At 48.8% G+C, this 18,739-nt stretch overlaps 1 protein-coding gene and 1 non-coding gene across 10 annotated transcripts in view; both read right to left on the bottom strand.

The window, feature by feature from the left end:
• Window positions 1-18,739, bottom strand: part of AGAP1 (ArfGAP with GTPase domain, ankyrin repeat and PH domain 1) — a 561,687-nt gene that overhangs the window by 196,492 nt on the left and 346,456 nt on the right. For all 9 annotated transcript variants that reach the window (XM_061412705.1, XM_061412707.1, XM_061412706.1 and 6 more), the window contains one exon: window positions 6,664-6,768. In XM_061412705.1, the coding sequence (XP_061268689.1) occupies window positions 6,664-6,768 (105 nt within the window). The remainder of the gene's footprint in view (window positions 1-6,663; window positions 6,769-18,739) is intronic.
• On the bottom strand, window positions 9,526-9,598 carry TRNAG-CCC (transfer RNA glycine (anticodon CCC)). Its single transcript has one exon. It is a non-coding gene; the product is annotated as a tRNA-Gly (tRNA).

Below are 18,739 nucleotides of genomic sequence, written 5' to 3'. Positions count from 1 at the left end.
TCTGGCCACGTGCTAGCGATTCTATTCCACTGCTCCGAGAGGGTCTCTTCCCCCTAAGAGGACTGTTTTGGGTTTTCAACAACAGGAAACATTCCTGGGGTAAAAAGGCTTCCTTCAACAACGTCTAGCTGTGGTCAGGGAAGCTTCAGGGATGCCTGTGCTGAATAAGTTCCAGAATGAGGCCGAGCTGTGTGTCAGAGGGACCAAGGATTTGGGGCTCTTAAATAATCTGTTGTAGGCTCTTAAATAATCTGTTGTGTCTCGGGGTGAAACACAGAAAGACACGTCTGGGCAGACTCTGAGGGCTTGGGAAGAAGACGTGGTTAGGAAAGGATGTGAAGGAGGAAGGGGAAACTGACGCCATGGTGACCAGCCGGAAGCCATGTTATGGGGCCACCACCCGAGGCCCTGAGCAACTCATCTCAGGCATGCGAGTTATGACGGGGCCCGGCCATCCAGGGAGGCCATCGGCAGGAGCTTCCCTGGCAGCCGACCCACCCCGAGCACTCGGTAGGCTGGTCGGCCTCACCCCAAACCCACCGCCTGCTGCAAAGCTGAGGATCCCCAGTTTCACAGCTGGTGGCCTGTTTCTGAAGCCACGGTTTCCAAGAGCTTGTTGCTCTGCTAGGATTGCACAAACGGGGGCACAGCTGGGGTCAGGCACCCACTGCTTGCTTGGTCCAAAGGCTGGGTTTGTTTTCTATCCCACCAACTTGTGAGAGTCCCTTGGACTGCAAGGAGATCAAACCAGTCCGTCCTAAAGGAAATTAAGCCTGAATATTCATTGCAAGGACTGATGCTGAAGCTGCAGCTCCAATACTTTGGCCACCTGATGCGAAGAACTGACTCATTAGATAAGACCCTGATGCTGGGAAAGATTGAGGGCAAAAGAAGGGGGCAGCAGAGGATGAGATGGTTGGATGGCATCATCAACTCAATGGACATGAGTTTGAGCAAACTCCGGGAGTTGGTGATGGACAGGGAGGCCTGGCGTGCTGCAGTCCATGGGGTTGAAAAGAGTCGGACACGGCTGAACAAAAGCAACAATAAACCTGTGTGAGACACCTGCTTGGACTGAAACTTGTCCAAAGGATGATCTTTATGTAAACACTTCCATGGACACCTGTGAAATAAGGAAACTGTATCTGTTTCCCTCAAGGATACAAATGACCTCTTCTGGGAGATTTGTTTTTTTTTTTTAAAGGGCGTCCAATGAAGACATTTAAAAAACACAAGAGCTGTGTGGATTTTTTCTTTTTTTAGCAAGTTCAGGAAATGGTCAGCTTCCTGCTTCCAGAGCACCCAAAGTCAGCTAAAGTCAGAACCCAATGCTGCCGGAGCATCTTGTTCAAGCAGATGTCTGAGCAAACCACCATTGCTGGCAGCCTGGGGAGCCGAGGGGGGTGCAATACAGCCAGGCAGGGGCAGGAGAGGCGTGTGGGATGGCCCTGTCCGGCAGCACTGGTCAGTGCAGTCATCTTCATTTATTTATTTTTATTTTTGGCTGTCCGGGTCTTCGCTGCTCTGATCGGGCTCTCTCTAGTTGAGACAAGCAGAGACTACTCTCTAGCTGTGGTGCCCAGGCTTCTCACCGAGGTGACATCTCTTGCTGTGGGGCACTGTAACTTTAAACTGGCTAACACAGGAGCGGCCTAGATCAGCTCAGATCGGATCAGGGGGCGTCCGGCCTTGCAGGCCACGCTATCTGGGGCAGGCCACACCCTTCAGGTGATGAATTTGACTGCAGTGTGACAATCCAGCACGCTGGCCGTTTTCCATATGACCAGATTCAGTCCTTTACTCTGCTCTCATCTTCCTCGTATGCAAAAGGCCCAGACTCGTGGGTTTAACAGGGCATCACGTCCGAGGTGACCAGAGGTGGAGTCAGAGTCCAGGCTGATGGAGCCCTGAGCGGCGCATGTGTGCACAGGAAAGAAAATGTCCCAGCAGGAAGGGAGCCCCAGGGCAACAGGAAAACGCTGGTTTTGAGGGGGCTGCTGGGGCTGCTGCAGGCCCGCCTAACACCTGTTTGAATCCTACGTTTGATGCATCTTAAGCCTCACTGCTCTTGAACCCAAACCTATTATCGGAGTATTAATTACCTGATTAAAATTCTGCCCTCATAAAAGCATGCCAGCTTCCTTTTTGATATATAAACCATCTCGTCATCAAAAGTTAGGAGGGTCCAGGGTAGCTGGCACAGATAGTCCATCAAGGACAACCACAAGCTCTGCTGAAAACTCTGTCTGAAAATGTCAGACTGTTTAGCCAGGTTATTTCCCGTGACTCCCAGCAGAGTCACGGGTCATAGGATCTGCTATTTGAGACCGATGTAGGTTCCCTGCTCTGTGACCAGTGAGAGCTGGATGACAGACAGTATGGAAATCGGAAGCTACCAACCTGGACAAGAGTTCCCCAGTACTGGAGCGCTTAAGGTCTTCAGTACAAGCGGCCGAGGATCTTAGTGGTCTTTCTCCCGTAATACACCGTACCTTGGAAGCCAGTGTTACAGTGTGACTGGTATCTGAGATCATTCGGTTCCATCCCCTTTTGAAATTTTCCAGACTCAAATAATTAGGCCATCCTCCACGATGTAGACATTTGGGGCCTAAATTAGCACCATATCTAAATGCTCCCGAATTTCTTATTAAGGGAAGTCAGGATTCTGCCCTTGAACATCCCTCTGATACATCTTCCTGTCTGGGACCATAGAACACACAGGGCTAACTCAGCCACTGGGCATCTGTTATGTGGGTCCAGTCGCTCAGTCATGTCCAACTCTTTGTGACCCCATGGACTGTAGCCCACCAGGCTCCTCTGTCCTTGGAATTCTCCAGGCAAGAATACTGGAGTGGGTTGCCATTCCCTCCTCTGGAGGATCTTCCTGAACCAGGGATCAATCCTACGTTTCCTGCATCTCCTGCACCTCCCAAGAAATACACCTGAAACTCACAGCCCTCTAAATGTCCACCCAAAGCTTGGTTGGGAAAACAAGAATCCACGAAGGATTACAATGAAAGTCATGACATCTCTCTGTGGTCTAGTAATTCAAATTCGCCACTAGATTAAGCCACTTCCTTAGGGAACTGTCTGCCTGCATCAATAACTGCAGCTCCCAGGCGACCCGCATTAACCGAATCGCACTTTTAAAGTGACGATGGCTCTTTCCTGCCGTACAGTTATAAAGCCCCACTCTGCTCCTTTACTATATTCCAATAATATCCATGCATACATAGGGAAAAAAAAAAAAGGAAAGCTGGCACTGAGGACCATCACGAGAAGCAGCCTGTGCGGGAGAACTTTTGAAGAACGGATGGCAACCGTATCATCGAGAGGTAGAGAGGAAAAGTAAGGGAGCATAGGCCCTCCAGCAGGAATGTTCCAGAACCATCTCCTGTTGCCACCATCCTTCCCCCTTGGCAAGAAGCAGCCAACGCCCCTCTGAGGGGCTCAGCAGGAGACTGGAACGTGAGCGGAGGGGCATCACCCATGAGATCTCACTTTCTACAGGTCGCTGAGGCCGGCAAGGAGACTGTGACTGCACGTCTCCCTCCAAGGAACAGAGCAAACGGGTCCATCGTTAGGTTCTGTTCTCGGATGGGGTTTTTAGGAAGAACCACGCCGGGAAAGGGCGCCTCCCTGTTGATGGAGCAGCTCTGGAGAAAGAACCCCAAAGACCCAGATGGGGGCATGGCAGTCACAGGCAGGCCTCACGGGATAGTGTTAAGTCTCTGGTTTAGGCCACTGGGGAAGCAGCCTGACTCTATGTCCCAAATAACCCCAATAAATCAAGCACAAGGAGTCTCCTCAGTCCAAGAAGTGTATATCTCGAAAGCCTACCTACTGGTGAAGGGTGGAAAGACTCCCCACCAAGAGGAGGAACAAGTAGCGGGGCCTAAATACACGCTTACTTTAGAGCCCAATTCAGAGAGGGGAAGCCACTGCTGGAAGACCAGAGGGAAAAGGACAGTTCACCCCAGCCAGCAAATGGCATGGTGAGGACACCATCTGTTACTGGTCCTACTGCAAAGGCTTTCAAAAAGGTAATTTCTCTTCCTGTTTGGAACCAAAGAATGTTGGGCTAACTCAGCCGCCGGGGGTCAGCAGCTCCCCACAACTTAAGACTAAAACACAGCCACTCCAAGTACCTGCAAGGGACTATGAACGTCAAAGTGGAAGTCACTCAGTTGTGTCCGACTCTTTGTGACCCCATGGACTGAATTCTCCAGAATATTGGAGTGGGTCGCCGTTCCCTGCTCCAGGGGATCTTCCCGACCCAGGGATCAAACAGGTATCCTGCACTGCAGGTGGATTCTTTACCAGCTGAGCCACTGGGGAAGCCCTGGAAGCAATTCACTCCAGATAGCAAGTCACACAGCGAGGATACCATTTTTACCTATCCTATTGCAAAGTTTTTTTTTTTTTTTAAAGAAAAAACAAGGGAAATGTTCCTGAGAGTACAGGGGGTTAGTGGGGAAAGCCAGAGAAGATGAACCAATACAATCTTTCCTGGAATTTGGCAGTCCATACCCAGAGCCCATAGAAGTACACCCTCTTCAACTCAGGAAGGCTACAGTTGGGAATGTGCCAGCAGGACACGGATGTGGGCACAGAGGTGTCAAATGAGGACGCTGATCAGAGTGACTCACAACAGTAAAAATCATGGAGAAAGGAAGTCGGCTCGCCAATTGTTGGTTCAGTCCGTTGGGGCACATGAGCAGGACGGATGTTATGTAACTATTAAGATGGTGGCATAGAGGTGTGTTTGTTGGCATGGGCAGGTGCCTGAGATCTGGCATCATCTAGGAGAGCAGGGAATGCACCGTGTACCCCAGGGGGCTACAGGCCAGCAGAGGCAAAGGTGTAGGCTGTGGACACGGCTAGGAGGATACACCTCAAACTGTGAGCAGCCACGTTCTTAGGGGCTATCTGGGAGAAGTACATTTTCTTCGGTATGTTTATCTTTAACTTCTCATTAATCACAGTGCAGTTTTCAAGAAGTACTTAAAATTAAAATCTTAATGTTGTGCTTAACACTGTGATATAGTCAAACAACCAGCTAATACTATATATTCACACATATACCTATGTGAAGGCAGATGAACGTCACGCAGGGTTCATGGAATGTGTTGTGCTGGGAGAGCCATGACAACCATCTTCAGGTTTCACCAAAGCTTTCCTAAAGAGCTCCCCATGGGTAGAACGTCTACATTTCTCCCAGTGATGAAATTACGTGTCTTTCCCTCTATCTTATATAAATCACCAGGATAAGAGACGTTATTACACAGAGAAAACGAACCTGCCTTACAAACTGGCATGCGTTCTTAGCGGACAGTAAAAACGGACTCTGACTCGTGAGTTGCACTCAACTCTTGGTTTTGTTGTTCTCAGGTGCTCAAGCTGACCCTGGGCTTCGATGCACAGCGAATTCCCTACAAAAGAACTGTCAAGGTGCAGACTTTCTAAGATGCGACTGTGTGTTCACATGTCGAGGTGCGTTACTCATTCGCGTGTCTGGTGTGCGCTGTCACACGCGTGCACCCTCTGCAGGTGGTTGGGCGTTTGTGTTCTTCACTGTGCGGGACTGCAGAGAGGACAGCAGGACTCGAGGACACCTCAAGCCCAGGGTGTCTAGAAGCAAGCGTAAAAGCAGCTTGGCGTAGCTGGTACTACCGAGAAGTGCAGCTGTTGTATCTATTACTGCGCTTTCCAAGGTACTGTACTGTGAGATTAAAAACGCTTTTCTTATTATTATTTTGTGCTTTTTATATATTTTTTGGAGAAAAGTGTTATAAACCTCTGGTGCTCAGTCGTGTCCGACTCTGTGACCCCACGGACTGTAGCCTGCCAGGTTCCTCTGCCCGTGGAATTTCCCAGGAGAGAACACTGGAGTGGGTTGCCATTTCCTATTCCACGGGATCTTCCCAACCCAAATGGAACAAGCATCTGTTGCGCCTCCTGCACTGGCAGGCAGATCCTTTACCACCAGAGCCGCCTGGGAAGCCCACACACTTATCAGAGTGCAGTACTGTAAGGTCGACTGTCAGCTGGGACCTGAGCTAATGCCGTTGGGCTGACTAACAACCCGGACTTGTGAACGCGCTCTCGGAACACAGCTTGTTCGTATGTAGACTTGCTATAGTTTCTTTCAGTCTAGATTTTCAGATAGATTTTTTTCTCCTTTCTCTTTGACTACTTGCTCCTGTCTTTTTACTCTCATTTAAAATACTACTTTACTTTAAAAAAAAAATAGAAAAACAAACAAAAAAAGAACTATAAGAACACCATATAGACTGAAAATAAAGGGTTATTCTATAAAGAAAAAAAATTAGCTAAAGAACACTGAGATATATTATCAAAATAGAATTTAAGGCAAAATCCTTAATTTGGGAAAGAGGAAGACTACATACTATTAAAGGAATGAATGCTCTATTAAGAAAGTAACTTTCATTCTGTTAGTATTATGATAAGATGCAAAATTCGTATTATTATAAAATATTCATTTTGGTTTAAAAATAAATGTTACCAATTAAAGAAGGGAGCAATTTAAAATAAAATAAAATACTACTTTAACCTTCAACAGAGCAGAAAGGCTTGACTGTGCATGGACCCCGTGCCCCCTCAGCCCAGGACCTGCTAACTTCTCCCAGGGGCAACACTCACATGCAGGCTCGGGTGGTAGGTCAGCACACCGTTGTCACACAGCGTGACGTACTTCTTCTTCCACTCCTTGTTTAGTGATTTGCCACTGCGCTTCAGCAGCATGCCCTATGAGTGAAAAAGAAGCCAGGGGGAAATTAGTGTAAATCATAAAGTCCTGCGTACATTTTTTAAAAAGAGTAGGCACATAGGTTAACTTTTAAATTGTTAAACTTCCATTTTCTCTTTGCCATCTTAAAATGGAAATGACACATTTTTGCCTCGGTCGTTCGGTTTTCCCCTTTCTTTTTTATAAAATATATATACAATCAACAAATTCCCTTTTGTGCATGTGAGTGCAGAACTTAATGTTGTAACATTAACGAGGGCTAAGACATGCCATTGGTTCAACCAATATGATATAGACCATTGTGATGTGACAGATCATACCTTTTCCTATAGCTAAGCTGTAAGCACATGGAGCTCCTAAAGGTATTAAAAAAGGAATGTAAATTTCCTTTTCTAAAAATAAGACACTAACCATATCTTCCTTTACCATATTTACAAATAAGAACATTTTATTTTACAGTTTTTCACTTCAGATCTTAATTTATTAAAAATGAAATTCCATTTGCAAACTTAGCAATGGCATTTAATAGATGAACTGTGTATAATTTACTTTAATCCATTTTTAATGAAATCATATTAAAGTTTCTTAAAAACCATTCAACACTTGAAACCGACACACAAGTATATTTAATCCAGCCTTCCTTAGATGACTGATGAGAATTTGCTCTTGTTTTTACTACCAGTTCCCAGCAAACCTTCTGTCTCATTTCTAGGCTTTCTTGAGTTAAGAAAACCGGAGGAAGCCTGAGCTCTGCCAGGCCCAGCACCTTGAGTCTGCACTTTCTCTTTCCCTGTGGGGGCTTCAGGCCCTCCTGCTTGCACGCGTGCATTCTAAGCCGCTTCAGTCAGGTCCAACTGTGTGTGACCCCATGGACTGTGGCCCGCCAGGCTCCTCTGCCCATGGGATTCTCCAGGCAAGAGTACGGGAGTGGGTTGCTGTCCCCTTCTCCAGGGGATCTTCATGACCCAGGAAACAAACCCAGGTCTCCTGCATTGTAGGCAGATTCTTTCAGGGAAGCCCCACGCCCTCCTAGTCAGTCAGTTTTAAACTTGAGCTTTCACACCTGGATTCATCTAACTCTCGTCCACAGAAACAAAGGGGAGCAGGAGAACCTCCCTCCTTGCTCTTTCTCTTGCTGCTCACTTGTTAATGTGATCAGGACTTCCCTGGGGTCCAGTGGTTAAGAATGTGCCTTCCAAACCAGGGATGTGGGTTTGATCCCTGGTCAGGGAAGTAAGATTCCACATGTCTTGGAGCAACTGAGCCCGTGTGCACCACAACTGGAGAAGCCAGCACGCTGGAACTGCTGGGCCTGTGCGCTCTAGAGCCTGTGTCCCACAGTAAGAGAAGTCTGCCCGCGTGCCGCGATGAGAGCCAGCACAGCCAAGACAAGGAGAAGTCCGTGATCATAAGTGTGACTGGGAAAGCCTAAGACTAACGCGAGTTAATTCACCCAGATGGAGGCAGAAAGAAAACGGTCAGTTTGAAACAGAATCTGACACCTTAGGAAGGTGCGGCCTCCCGAGTCCCTTTGAGAATTTTTACCAGCCCCCACCCGCCTCCTAATTCTATCAACCAGGAACCAAAGTATGAGAAACAACCAAGAAGGCGTTTTTCTTCTGCACGGACTGCAAAAGCCTATTGCGTTTGTGACCCCATGGACTGCAGCACGCCAGGCTTCCCTGTCCTTCACCATCTCCCGGAGTTCGCTCAAACTCAGGTCCATTGAGTCAGTTTCCCAATATTATGACATTGCGTTTTTATGGACAGATTTTACAAATATAATGGATTATGAGCCACCTGGAGACTCTGGCCACAATGTTTATTGTTTCTGAGGGAAAATATTTCAGAGTTTGAGACAACTAACAAGTAAACCTTTGGAAGATCATTTCCTTGCAAGTTCTTATCTAAAGAAGTATGTGACATAAAGCTGCAGACCTTGATTTCTTGGAATCTAAACCAAGATATAAACCAAACACGGCACTGAGACCAACAACGGGAACCAGCTCCAGAGAAAAACGTTCGCTCCCATCGGGGGTGGTACAGGTTTCAGGCCACAGTAAGGACTAGTGTGTGTGGGGGCTCGGCTAGTGACGGTGAATCAGCGGTGATGAAAAAGCAACCCCTTGACAGCATTAAATGTCCCTCCCCAGTGGGATTTCTAAGATTTTAAAACTTAGCGTGACAAAATCTGACACAGGGACTTCCCTGGTGGTGCAGTGGTTAAGAACCCACCTGCCAACGCAGGGGACACAGGTCCGACCCCTGGTCTGGTAAGACCCCACGTGCCACCAAGCAACTAAGCCTGTGCGCCAAGAGTTACTGAGCCCACGCTCTAGATACCACGCACCACAGCTACTGAAGCCCGTGTGCCCTAGACTAACCCATGATCTGAAACCAAAGAGAAACCACCGCCTCCATGAGGAGCCTGCCCACTGCAAACAGAGAAAGCCTGTGAGTAGCAACAAAGATCCACCACAGCCAAATAGATAAATAAAATTATATATATTTTTAAAAAGCCAAATAAAATTATATATATAATATAAACAAGTTCTTCCCTAGGCTCACATTTTCCCACCCTCCATTTCAGATGGAATTCCAGTAACACCAGGGGCTGGGGTTACTGGGCATCATCATTGGCTAAGGGCTGCCCTGGGTTTCAGAAAGCCTTTTTTTTTTTTTTAAGATATTTTACTATTTTTGTTCACTTATTTATTTGGCTGTGCTGGGTCTCAGCTGCAGCACGTGGAATCTAGTTCCCTGACCAGGGATCAAACCTGTGCCCCCTGCATTGGGAGTGCAGAGTCCTAGCCACTGGACCACCAGGAAGGTCCTCCTCAGGAAGCTTTTCCTTTCTTCCTCAAATGAAAGACAGGCTCCGTGAAGAGCGACACACAGAAATCCTCAGGCCATCTTCAGGGCACTTTCAGGAGCAAGCCCTGCACTGCCCGGTGAGGGGAATAAAGACTCCTTTCTTGAGGGAATAAAACGAAAATTTACCAGGAGGCCAAGTGAAGAGGGGACATCATAGTTTTCGGGGGACTTAAATTAGGCAATTTGTTAGGTGCTAGGAAAACAATGTCTTGCTAAAAAAAATAAATAAATAAATACAAAATCCAAATCTTTACAATCTTAAATAAATCCCGTGGTTCACCTCGGAGGATTATCTCTGATTACCTGCACTATTCAAATGCTGCAGAATTCAGCGAGCCTGAAGACCACCCTGGCATGCTCGGAGCCTTATTTCTGTCCTTCAGCCTTGGTCCCAGCTGGGTTTATCATTCCTCCCATCAGACACCAGGCGGGGACTGAACTGGCTCCACACATCACACGTACACACGTCGGGGCCGCCCGACGCCAGTCTGGGCAGACGTGGACCAGGTAAGGCGCACGTTTCTTTAAGCGGCCTGAGCATGTGCCGACGCGTTTCTAAGCATTGCCGCGTTCTCTCGCTCACTCGTCCCCCATCAGCAGCAGGACAGGGGCAGCTGCTATTGTGGCTCCCTCGGTTTGGACGTGACTCTGACCATGGAGGTGAGGGCGCTCGTTAGCTGCTGGGAAGTGATGGGACCAGCCACCCTGCCCTCTCCACTCCTGCTGTTAGCACTGTGGGCTGCCAAGATCAGACCTGGAAATGACCACCGCAGTCAAGCCTGCCAGTGTCCCTGCCACGGCTCAGCCCAAAGCCTTCAGTCCCACAACAGCAGCTCCTCCTCTCCCGGCACAAATCCCCAATCCGAGAGAGGCGGGTCATCCGGGATCCTGGCAGCCGCTCAGGTCCGATTCCTCTCCTGAGGGGCGGTGGCCCATCAGTACTGATATTTCATATTCACACAGTGAAGGAAAAGACAAGCACCCTTCCACCAGGAACAGATTCAAATGTGCCCCCTAAAATCTACTGCACGTGGACCCAGAGGAAGGGGTTTCTGTTTGCTGAATCTTAAGAGCACCCTGAGAATGTCCTAAACGCTGAGTGTCCTTGAGAGAGGGGAGACAGCGATGAGGAATTTATGGAAGCACATCTCAAGGCTACTAAAAAATTCCAGGAAGGGGTGGTCAGGGCTGTTTCGAGTGGAGAAGGTCAGATCTCCTGATGAAGGTTCAGCAAGGCCCAGTGAGGCCACCCTTCCAGGAACGGCCCCCCTGAACTGTGCAGGGAATGCAAAGTTTGTGTCTACATTTCCAGATCTCCTGGTGAGTCAAGAGAAAAAGAAAAACTGGACCTTTAGGGACAGCTCCTTATTTTTTAGAATGTTGGCAATGGATTATACACCATCTGTGTGTAATTCAGGCCAAACCCAGCACATGCGCTGCTCAGAGGCAGGCACCTCTGTGTTTGTGACCTCGTGCCAAGAGTCAGTAGGAGGCAGCAGCGGAGTCTGGACTAAGGAGCTGGACTCACAGCGGGCCCCATGGGACCTCCATCCTATCACCCAGACGACGGCCATCCACGTCCTTCACTTCCCGGAAGGGGAGTCCTGGATCAATGCCCACAGCTCTAGACGTCAGAGTCCACTCGTGCACATATACGTGTGAGCCTTTAGAAAAGGTCGGCCACGACACCAGGAGAAGCCAACACGCTCGGTGGTCTCTCCATAAACAATAAAGAGAGCCCATCCTGAAAAAGATGATGGGAGGCGAGCTCTTTGATGAATTACAGTAGGAAGCGAGGGCTTTGGCGGCAGCAAGCAGGACGAACTTGTGTAATCAGAGGTTCAATTGGACTTCAAATGAGGAGACTCAGGAAACAGCTTCAGTGGATTCAAGACGTGTTTCCTGTTGCTTCTTGTTCTTAAATTACTTCTGAACACTGATTTTTTAAAGGGTAATTTGTATCAAGTGGGAATTACAGAATAGCAGAATCTCAAGAGGCTCTGAAAGTTGAACCATTCAGTCCCGAATCTGCAAGATGAGCTTTTGTGCAGGATCCCTGCCCGGGGCCACCCTGCTTGGGCATCCCTGGGGACAGTAACCCATGGGTCAAGATCCCTAGAGCTGCCCGAGCAGGAGTCCATGGCTGAGCAGAGACAGTGCAGAGGGGCAGGGGAAGGGGGAGGTTGGTCTGTAAGTCTGGAGCGGAGTCTGTCCCAGCATACCCTCACTTCGTGGGACCAAGGCTGGTTGCTACCAAGGTCCAGTAAGATATCACACAGCTACATAGCCAAGCCTGGTCTTAGCTCCCAGCTCCTCTGGAAGCAAAAGGTTCCAGTGCTCTGACGTGCTGTCTCTCCTCTGAACACAGTCAGGATATCCACAAAGTGCCAAAGGGCGAGAACCCATGGCCTCCTTTTAGGACAAACTTCTGCTGGTGAACCACGATGCTCAAACATGCCAGGAGGCCCTTCACTGCATCTGGCTGAGCCCCTAGATTGGATCCCCCTGTGCTTCTGCCTTCTTGAACTCACACACTTTCTACTCTAAGCGCCAAGGAAATGGAAAACCCTATAAATAGTTCATTTTAAACTTTTGAAGGACGTGAAGCCGTGATCCCACCAGCTAGAAGATGACAGAGGCCGGAAGGCGCTCTGCCGGAGACAGGCAGGCGGGCAGCCCCCCTTGGCGAGGTAGACGGTCCTGCTGATCCTAAGTCCCTTTGATCCTGTGTGACCCAGGGCAAAACCGCACGGGGGAATGTCAAAATGTATCCTCGGTCTATCTTTCAGATGCCACTTCTGTACATGTAAAAACAATTTCCTGCTTCAGACTGTTTCTCACTGACCATCTACCCCAGTGTAGACGTCAATTATGGTTAAGGTTTTATTTGACTCCTGTATGGCTTATGTGTCTGTTTTAAAAAATTTTTATTTCAAAACAATATTGGGCTCATTGTGAGCCAGATGCTGCTTTAACAGCCTTACAAGTTAAGAATTACCAACCCCCCCGACCCCCTGCCGCTGCCGAAAGCTTATTACCACCTGCTGGTAATTACTCTGATTATCCCCATTTTACAGACGAGGCCACTGAGGCACACAGAGGGTATGTAGCTTACCCAAGGCACACAGCCAGCTTGGTAGCTGATCTCAAGATAACTCCCGTTTGTGCCAGGCTTTGTGTTATTCCTGCCCCTGTGTAAATCATCCCACACTGACTGGGGGAATGGCTGAGACTCAATTTACCCAGAAGCAGCTGAAGTGATGCCCCTACATTGGGTTTAAATCGAAAGAAATTCTGACAGCTTCTGCTTTGGGGAGCTCCGACCAAGAAGCCACGCTGTGCCCTGTCCATAGTCCTGAGCCACAGAATTATGAAAAATAATAACAGGTTTTTTTTTTTTTTTTCAAATCATTAAGTTTGGGGCTTCCCTGGTGGCTCAGATGGTAAGGAATCTGCCTGCAATGCAGGAGACCTGCGTTTGATACCTGGGTTGGAGAAGATCCCCTGGAGGAGGAAATGGCTACCCACTCTAGTATCCTGGCTTGGAGAATTCCATGCATAGAAGAGCCTGGCGGGTTACAGTCCATGGGGTCACAAAGAGTCGGACACGACTGAGCGACCCACAGGCACAAGTTCTGGAGGAGAGTCCCATGCACGTGAAGAAGTGAAGTTGCTCAGTGAAGGTGCAGCACAGCCAGGGCGCCCGGTGAACCCCTGGATGGACCTGGCTGAGAGCAGGATGCCAGACACACTGCCTGCTCAGCTGAGTCTGAAAGCAGGAAGAGGAACTCAAGGCAGTTTTCAAGCAGACTAGAAAAAATACTTCAAAACCTTGCTGGACCAGACCATGAGAAAAACGGTTTCTCAGTCCCAGCTTCTTCTCTAGCAGAAACCTCTGAGAATAAGAACTGGCCTCAGATCAAAGAGCGAATCCAGAGAATGCTAGGAGTGAAAAGTGAAATTGTTAATTGCTAATTCGTGTCCTACTTGAGACCCCATGGACTGCAGCCCACCAGGCTCCTCCTCTGTCCATGGAATTCTCCAGGCAAGAATACTGGAGTGGGCTGCCATTCCCTTCTCCAGCGGATCTTCTAACCCAGGGATTGAACTGGGGTCTCCTGCATTGCAGGCAGATTGCTTACCATCTAAGCCACCAGGGAAGCCCTGAATGCCAGGAGATGTGATTTCAAAATATAGATACCACCAGGGTGTGCCATGCAGACCCCCTTCTTGAGAACTCAGAAAGATTTAAGGTAGGCCCCTCATGTTAGAGAAGATCTGTGGATTAGAGACAGGGATGTGTAGACTGGCCTTTGTCTAATGGATGGAATTTGTAATTTGATAAAAAAGGCACCCATGAGTTTTTGTTTTTTTTTTTTTTAAGGAATTACAGCACTTTGGACTAAAAACCACAGAGAAAGTTCAAAATGAAAAGAGTTTCTGGGCTTTCAACCCAACCTTCCAACCTATGGCAGGAAGCAGGCTGAGGAAGCTACGTAGCTATGAACACAGGCTACTTATTATGGAGGAGGAAGGTCGACTCAGACAGAGAGACCAGGACCAAGGAGGAGGCCGCTGGGAGCATAACATCCCCTTGCCCAGAGCAGGGCAGACTGGGTGCTAAACTGCTGGGGACCAGGAACAGCTACAGGTGTCCCGTCCCTCTCCTACTTCTGTGAATAAGGGATCAGCTGTGGTTCTCCTGTCCCTGCGTCGGCACTGTCTGAGTTTGCATGTGTGTAACGTAACTTATCTCTTGAGTACCTGGTCTTCAGAGCGGAAGGATTCTATCCCAGGAGCCTCATCCACATGCACACCTGACATGGATGACAATCTTGGATGGAAGCCTGATGCCATATGGAATGAGACTCTGTGGATCAGGGTGAGGGTATTCTGCAGGTGCGAGGGAAGACGGAAGGAGTCAGTCTCCAAAGACGACCCTCAAAAACCCAGCTCGTTGTGTCGTCCCAGGACCCCAGACTCAATTTAACCAAAAGAATGTGCCAGAAGCGATGCTATTATCCTGGCCAAAGCCTGAAGGAGGCCTAGCCAGCTCCTGTTTTTATGCCCTTGGGAGCCCTGCTGCTACTACCGCTAAGTCACTTCAGTCGTGTCCGACTCTGTGCGACCCCATAGATGGCAGCCCACCAGGCTCCCCCGTCCCTGGGATTCTCCAGGCAAGAACACTGGAGTGGGTTGCCATTTCCTTCTCCAATGCATGAAAGTGAAAAGTGAAAGTGAAAGTGAAGTCATGTCTCTTAGCGACCCCATGGACTGCAGCCTACCAGGCTCCTCCGCCCATGGGATTTTTCAGGCAAGAGTACTGGAGTGGGGTGCCACTGCCTTCTCCGTTGGGAGCCCTAGCATCCTTAAAAGAAATTGGACCGTATTGCTAGGGAGACAGTGAGGAGGCAGAGACCCCGAAACCACAAAGGGGAGAATGTGGGTCTCATCTGTGGGACAATCGCCACTGACCAGTGGGCATCAAGCCCCTGCCATAGGAGCCACGTCTGCTGAGGCACCAGATAGGAGTGAGGGAATCAGCATGGACATCCCAGCCCTAGAAGGCATTCTGTGGGCAGAGATGAGCTGTCTCCAATATCCCTGCTCCAGATTCCTGACCCACAGAGTCATGAGCAATAAGAAAATGGCTACTGCTTTAAACCACTCTGATGTGAGTTAATCCCTGGCAGGAGATAACCACCGTAGCACAAGAGCCAGGAGCAGTAGTCTGTACTCAAAACCAGACGCAGTGCCACCTCCCTGTCAATCATTTCACCCTCCAGACCAACTGCAAAGCTTTAACATCTTTGGCCTGTTTGCACAGCAAGAAATGTACGGGCTTCATCCCATTTCAAAAATTCCTCTTCTCTTACTTGGAAATGGCAAATGCTGATCTAATTGTTACCATTTTGTTCTTTGATGCCTCAGAAAGGCTGATATTTTTAATGATCTACAACCAAAATCTCAGACTCCAGGCAGGCATTTCTTGCTTTCTTGGCTCAAGGACCGTTTTCTACGGTGGAGCAAAGAGTAGAATTATCTTTTTGGCTGCAATCTCTTTATTAGCCGTGTGTAGTCTCTGCCTGGTCCCAAGAGGTCATTGAAAGCCAAAAGCAATGTTAAGTGTACAAGCTTTAAATAACTTACAAAGTTAATGTAATGAATGTAAGTGGCATCTGAAATCCATCACTCAGTGCCCGTTGCAGCCCCAAGCTGTGATAAAACACCACTCATAAATTTATATTAAAACTCTGCTCGATAGCAATTATTTACCAACAAAGATTTACTGACTGCGTTCGAGGCTGGGGGTCTTAAGCAGGCAAATCAGTCTTTGTTTTCAGTCGCAGGGACCGGTGGCCTTGGCACCCGCCAGCCCAGAGAGCATCACGACACCAGGAGAACATTTAACGGCCAGAGTCCTATGAGGCAAGGGAGGACCAGCCCGCCGCGGGCTGAGCCACGGAAAGATCAGACCATCAACAGACACATCCACGAAGTGCTGATCTTCGCTCAGAGGCAGCATTTCTCATCTGCTTTAACAGCCACTGGAGGCCACACATGCATTTGACTGAAAGCAAAGGAGAGTCGTGTGTGATTCAGCAGTCATATAAATTGAATTATCCCACTGCACCGGAGGGGGTGCGACAGCTCCCTAATTATCAAGTTTAAAAAGACGGTAGTTTTTCCAGGGTTTGAATCCATCCATACAAGTTCAAAAATGCTTCATGTTGCTGCTTCTAAAAAAAGAAGTGCCGTTTGCATCCTTCTTTGGTTCTGTAAGGGACACCTGTTAAGGGTGCCTCAGTGTCATGACAATTCCCGTTCTTAGCACTTTTGAGTAGATTCTCCTGATAGCAGTTCAAGGTTTCTGTGAACTTCTAAATATCACAGAGGAAAGCTGGCATCTTTACAAGAGGCAAAGAGTATGATCGCCAATCACTTAAGTCTCACATCCGCATTCAGTACTTTTACTCTCATCCAGATTTTTCCCGTAAAATGTATTAAACTTATCTATTTGTGCCTTAGACAGCAGGAGATCAAACCAATCAATCTTAAAGGAAACCACTGGAAGAACTGACGTTGAAGCTGAAGCTCCAATACTTTGGCCACCTGATGTGCAGAGCTGACTCACTGTGATGCTGGGGAAGATTGAAGGCAGGAGGCGAAGGGGACCACAGAGGATGAGATGGTTGGATGGCATCAGCAACTCAGTGGACATGGGTTTGAGCGAGCTCCGGGAGATGGTGAAGGACAGGGAAGCCTCGCGTGCTGCAGTCCCTGGGGCTGCAAACAGCTGGACACGACTGAGCGACTGAGCAACTACTACTTGTGCTTGGCTGACTTAAAAATAAACCAGAAAAACGCATTTGGTTGAGAGATACATTTCATCATTAGAAACTGGGGAAGCAGAGGGATCAAACTATCGTATGAGGGACAGGGACATTCTTCTTCCTGGTCAGGAGCTCCTGCAGAAGCCCCCTCCCCCCAATCTGGTGTCATTCTCTGCTTGTCTCCCCAAAAGCCTGCTTTTCCAGAACAGAACCTCACTCTCCATCCATCCTGCTCCTGCTCTCTCCTTATGCCAAGCTGTCCCTTGCAGGTAACAAATACACACATTAGAGGAACATGCCTGGACCCAAAGGCGTGGAAATCCACGCACGGAAGTGTCTGTTTCAGGGGTGGTGTCTGCACCCTCCTCTGCTTGCATCCACCCATCACTTATACACTGGACCGAGCTGACACTGCGAACTCCCTGTCAGGAGAGTTGGATGTAAAAACCTGAGCTTCAGGCTCATTCCTGTTTCAACAGGAATCTCAAGGCCAGTGGACCCTACAGAGACTGTTCACGCTGGGAATCCAGTAGGACTAGGGCTGGCAAAGTCTGTCCTGTGAGCCAAATCTACCTTCTGCCTCTTTTCTGTAAATAAAGTTTCATCAGAATGTGGTCATGTCCGTCCTTACATATGGCTGCTTTACACGGCACGGGACAGCTCAGGAGTTGCAGGAAAGACGACGTGACTTGCAAAGCCTAAAACACTCACTCTCTGGCCCTGGAACCACACAGAAGCCATCAGCAGCCACTGACTTAATTTAAAATTGGCACATCCTGCTTTTTCCCCCTTAGCTCCCATTTTGCACCCTCCCCTTCCTCCTTGCCCTTCCTGGGGAAGACCCCATTACACTCATGGAAACTGGGCTCTGGGCTTCCATAACCTCTACTCAAACAAGCGTCACCTGGTCCCTTAGACAGTGGTTGCTCTGGGCTGAATTACAGCCTCCCTGATTTTGACGTTGAAGTCCTAAGCCCAGTACCTCGAACGTGACTGCGCTGGGTGGCAGGGCCTTTAAAGAGCCTGAGGTTAATGAGGCCTTTAGGATGGGCCCCAACCCCGTGTGACTGGTGCCCTTATGGGAGGAGACTGGGGCACGGACATACACAGACTGAAACTGGTATGAAGACACAGGAGAAGAGGGCCAGCCACAAACCAGGGAGAGAGGCCTCGGAGGAAGGCACCACCTTGACCTTGGCTCTCCAGGCTTCAGGACTGTGAGAAAATGAATGACTCTTTTTAAGCCCCCTAGTCCATGGGACTGGAACCAAGCAGGACCCCTTGGGGCCTCCCCGGGACGATGCCCCATGCACGCCCCACCCCCCCCGCCACATGTCGTCTGCCTGCCCACTGTCCGTAGAAAAACCTTAATAAAAGTTTTAAAAACATTTAATCAGAGAAGGGAAAAACAATGTAGAAAGAAAACAATCAAGCCAGACAAAATAACAAATACTTTGGCCATTAGACAAAGTCAAGGAGCGTCAGCTCCTTCACAGGGGTCACAGGTAACAGCATTCTGCACTACGTCCTCTCAGCGGTTTGGCGGATACTGAAACCCCCACCAGGTGGGAGAAGTTAACCGGACGCTGCCCACGAGCATGGAGACCACAGACCGGTTGCAGCCAGAAGGCTAATGATGCTGAGTCCCGATTACCTCATTACCAACCAATCAGAAGACTGTCCACGGCCCGACCGCACACCTCACAAGCCCCCTCCGCGATCCTGACTTTAAAAGCCTGTCCCTGAAGGCCATCAGTGAATT

The sequence above is a fragment of the Bos javanicus genome, chromosome 3, assembly GCF_032452875.1.
Source record: "Bos javanicus breed banteng chromosome 3, ARS-OSU_banteng_1.0, whole genome shotgun sequence".
Classification (NCBI taxonomy): domain Eukaryota; kingdom Metazoa; phylum Chordata; class Mammalia; order Artiodactyla; family Bovidae; genus Bos; species Bos javanicus.
Note: the sequence above shows the minus strand (reverse complement) of the source record. Positions and strands in the feature narration are given on the sequence as shown.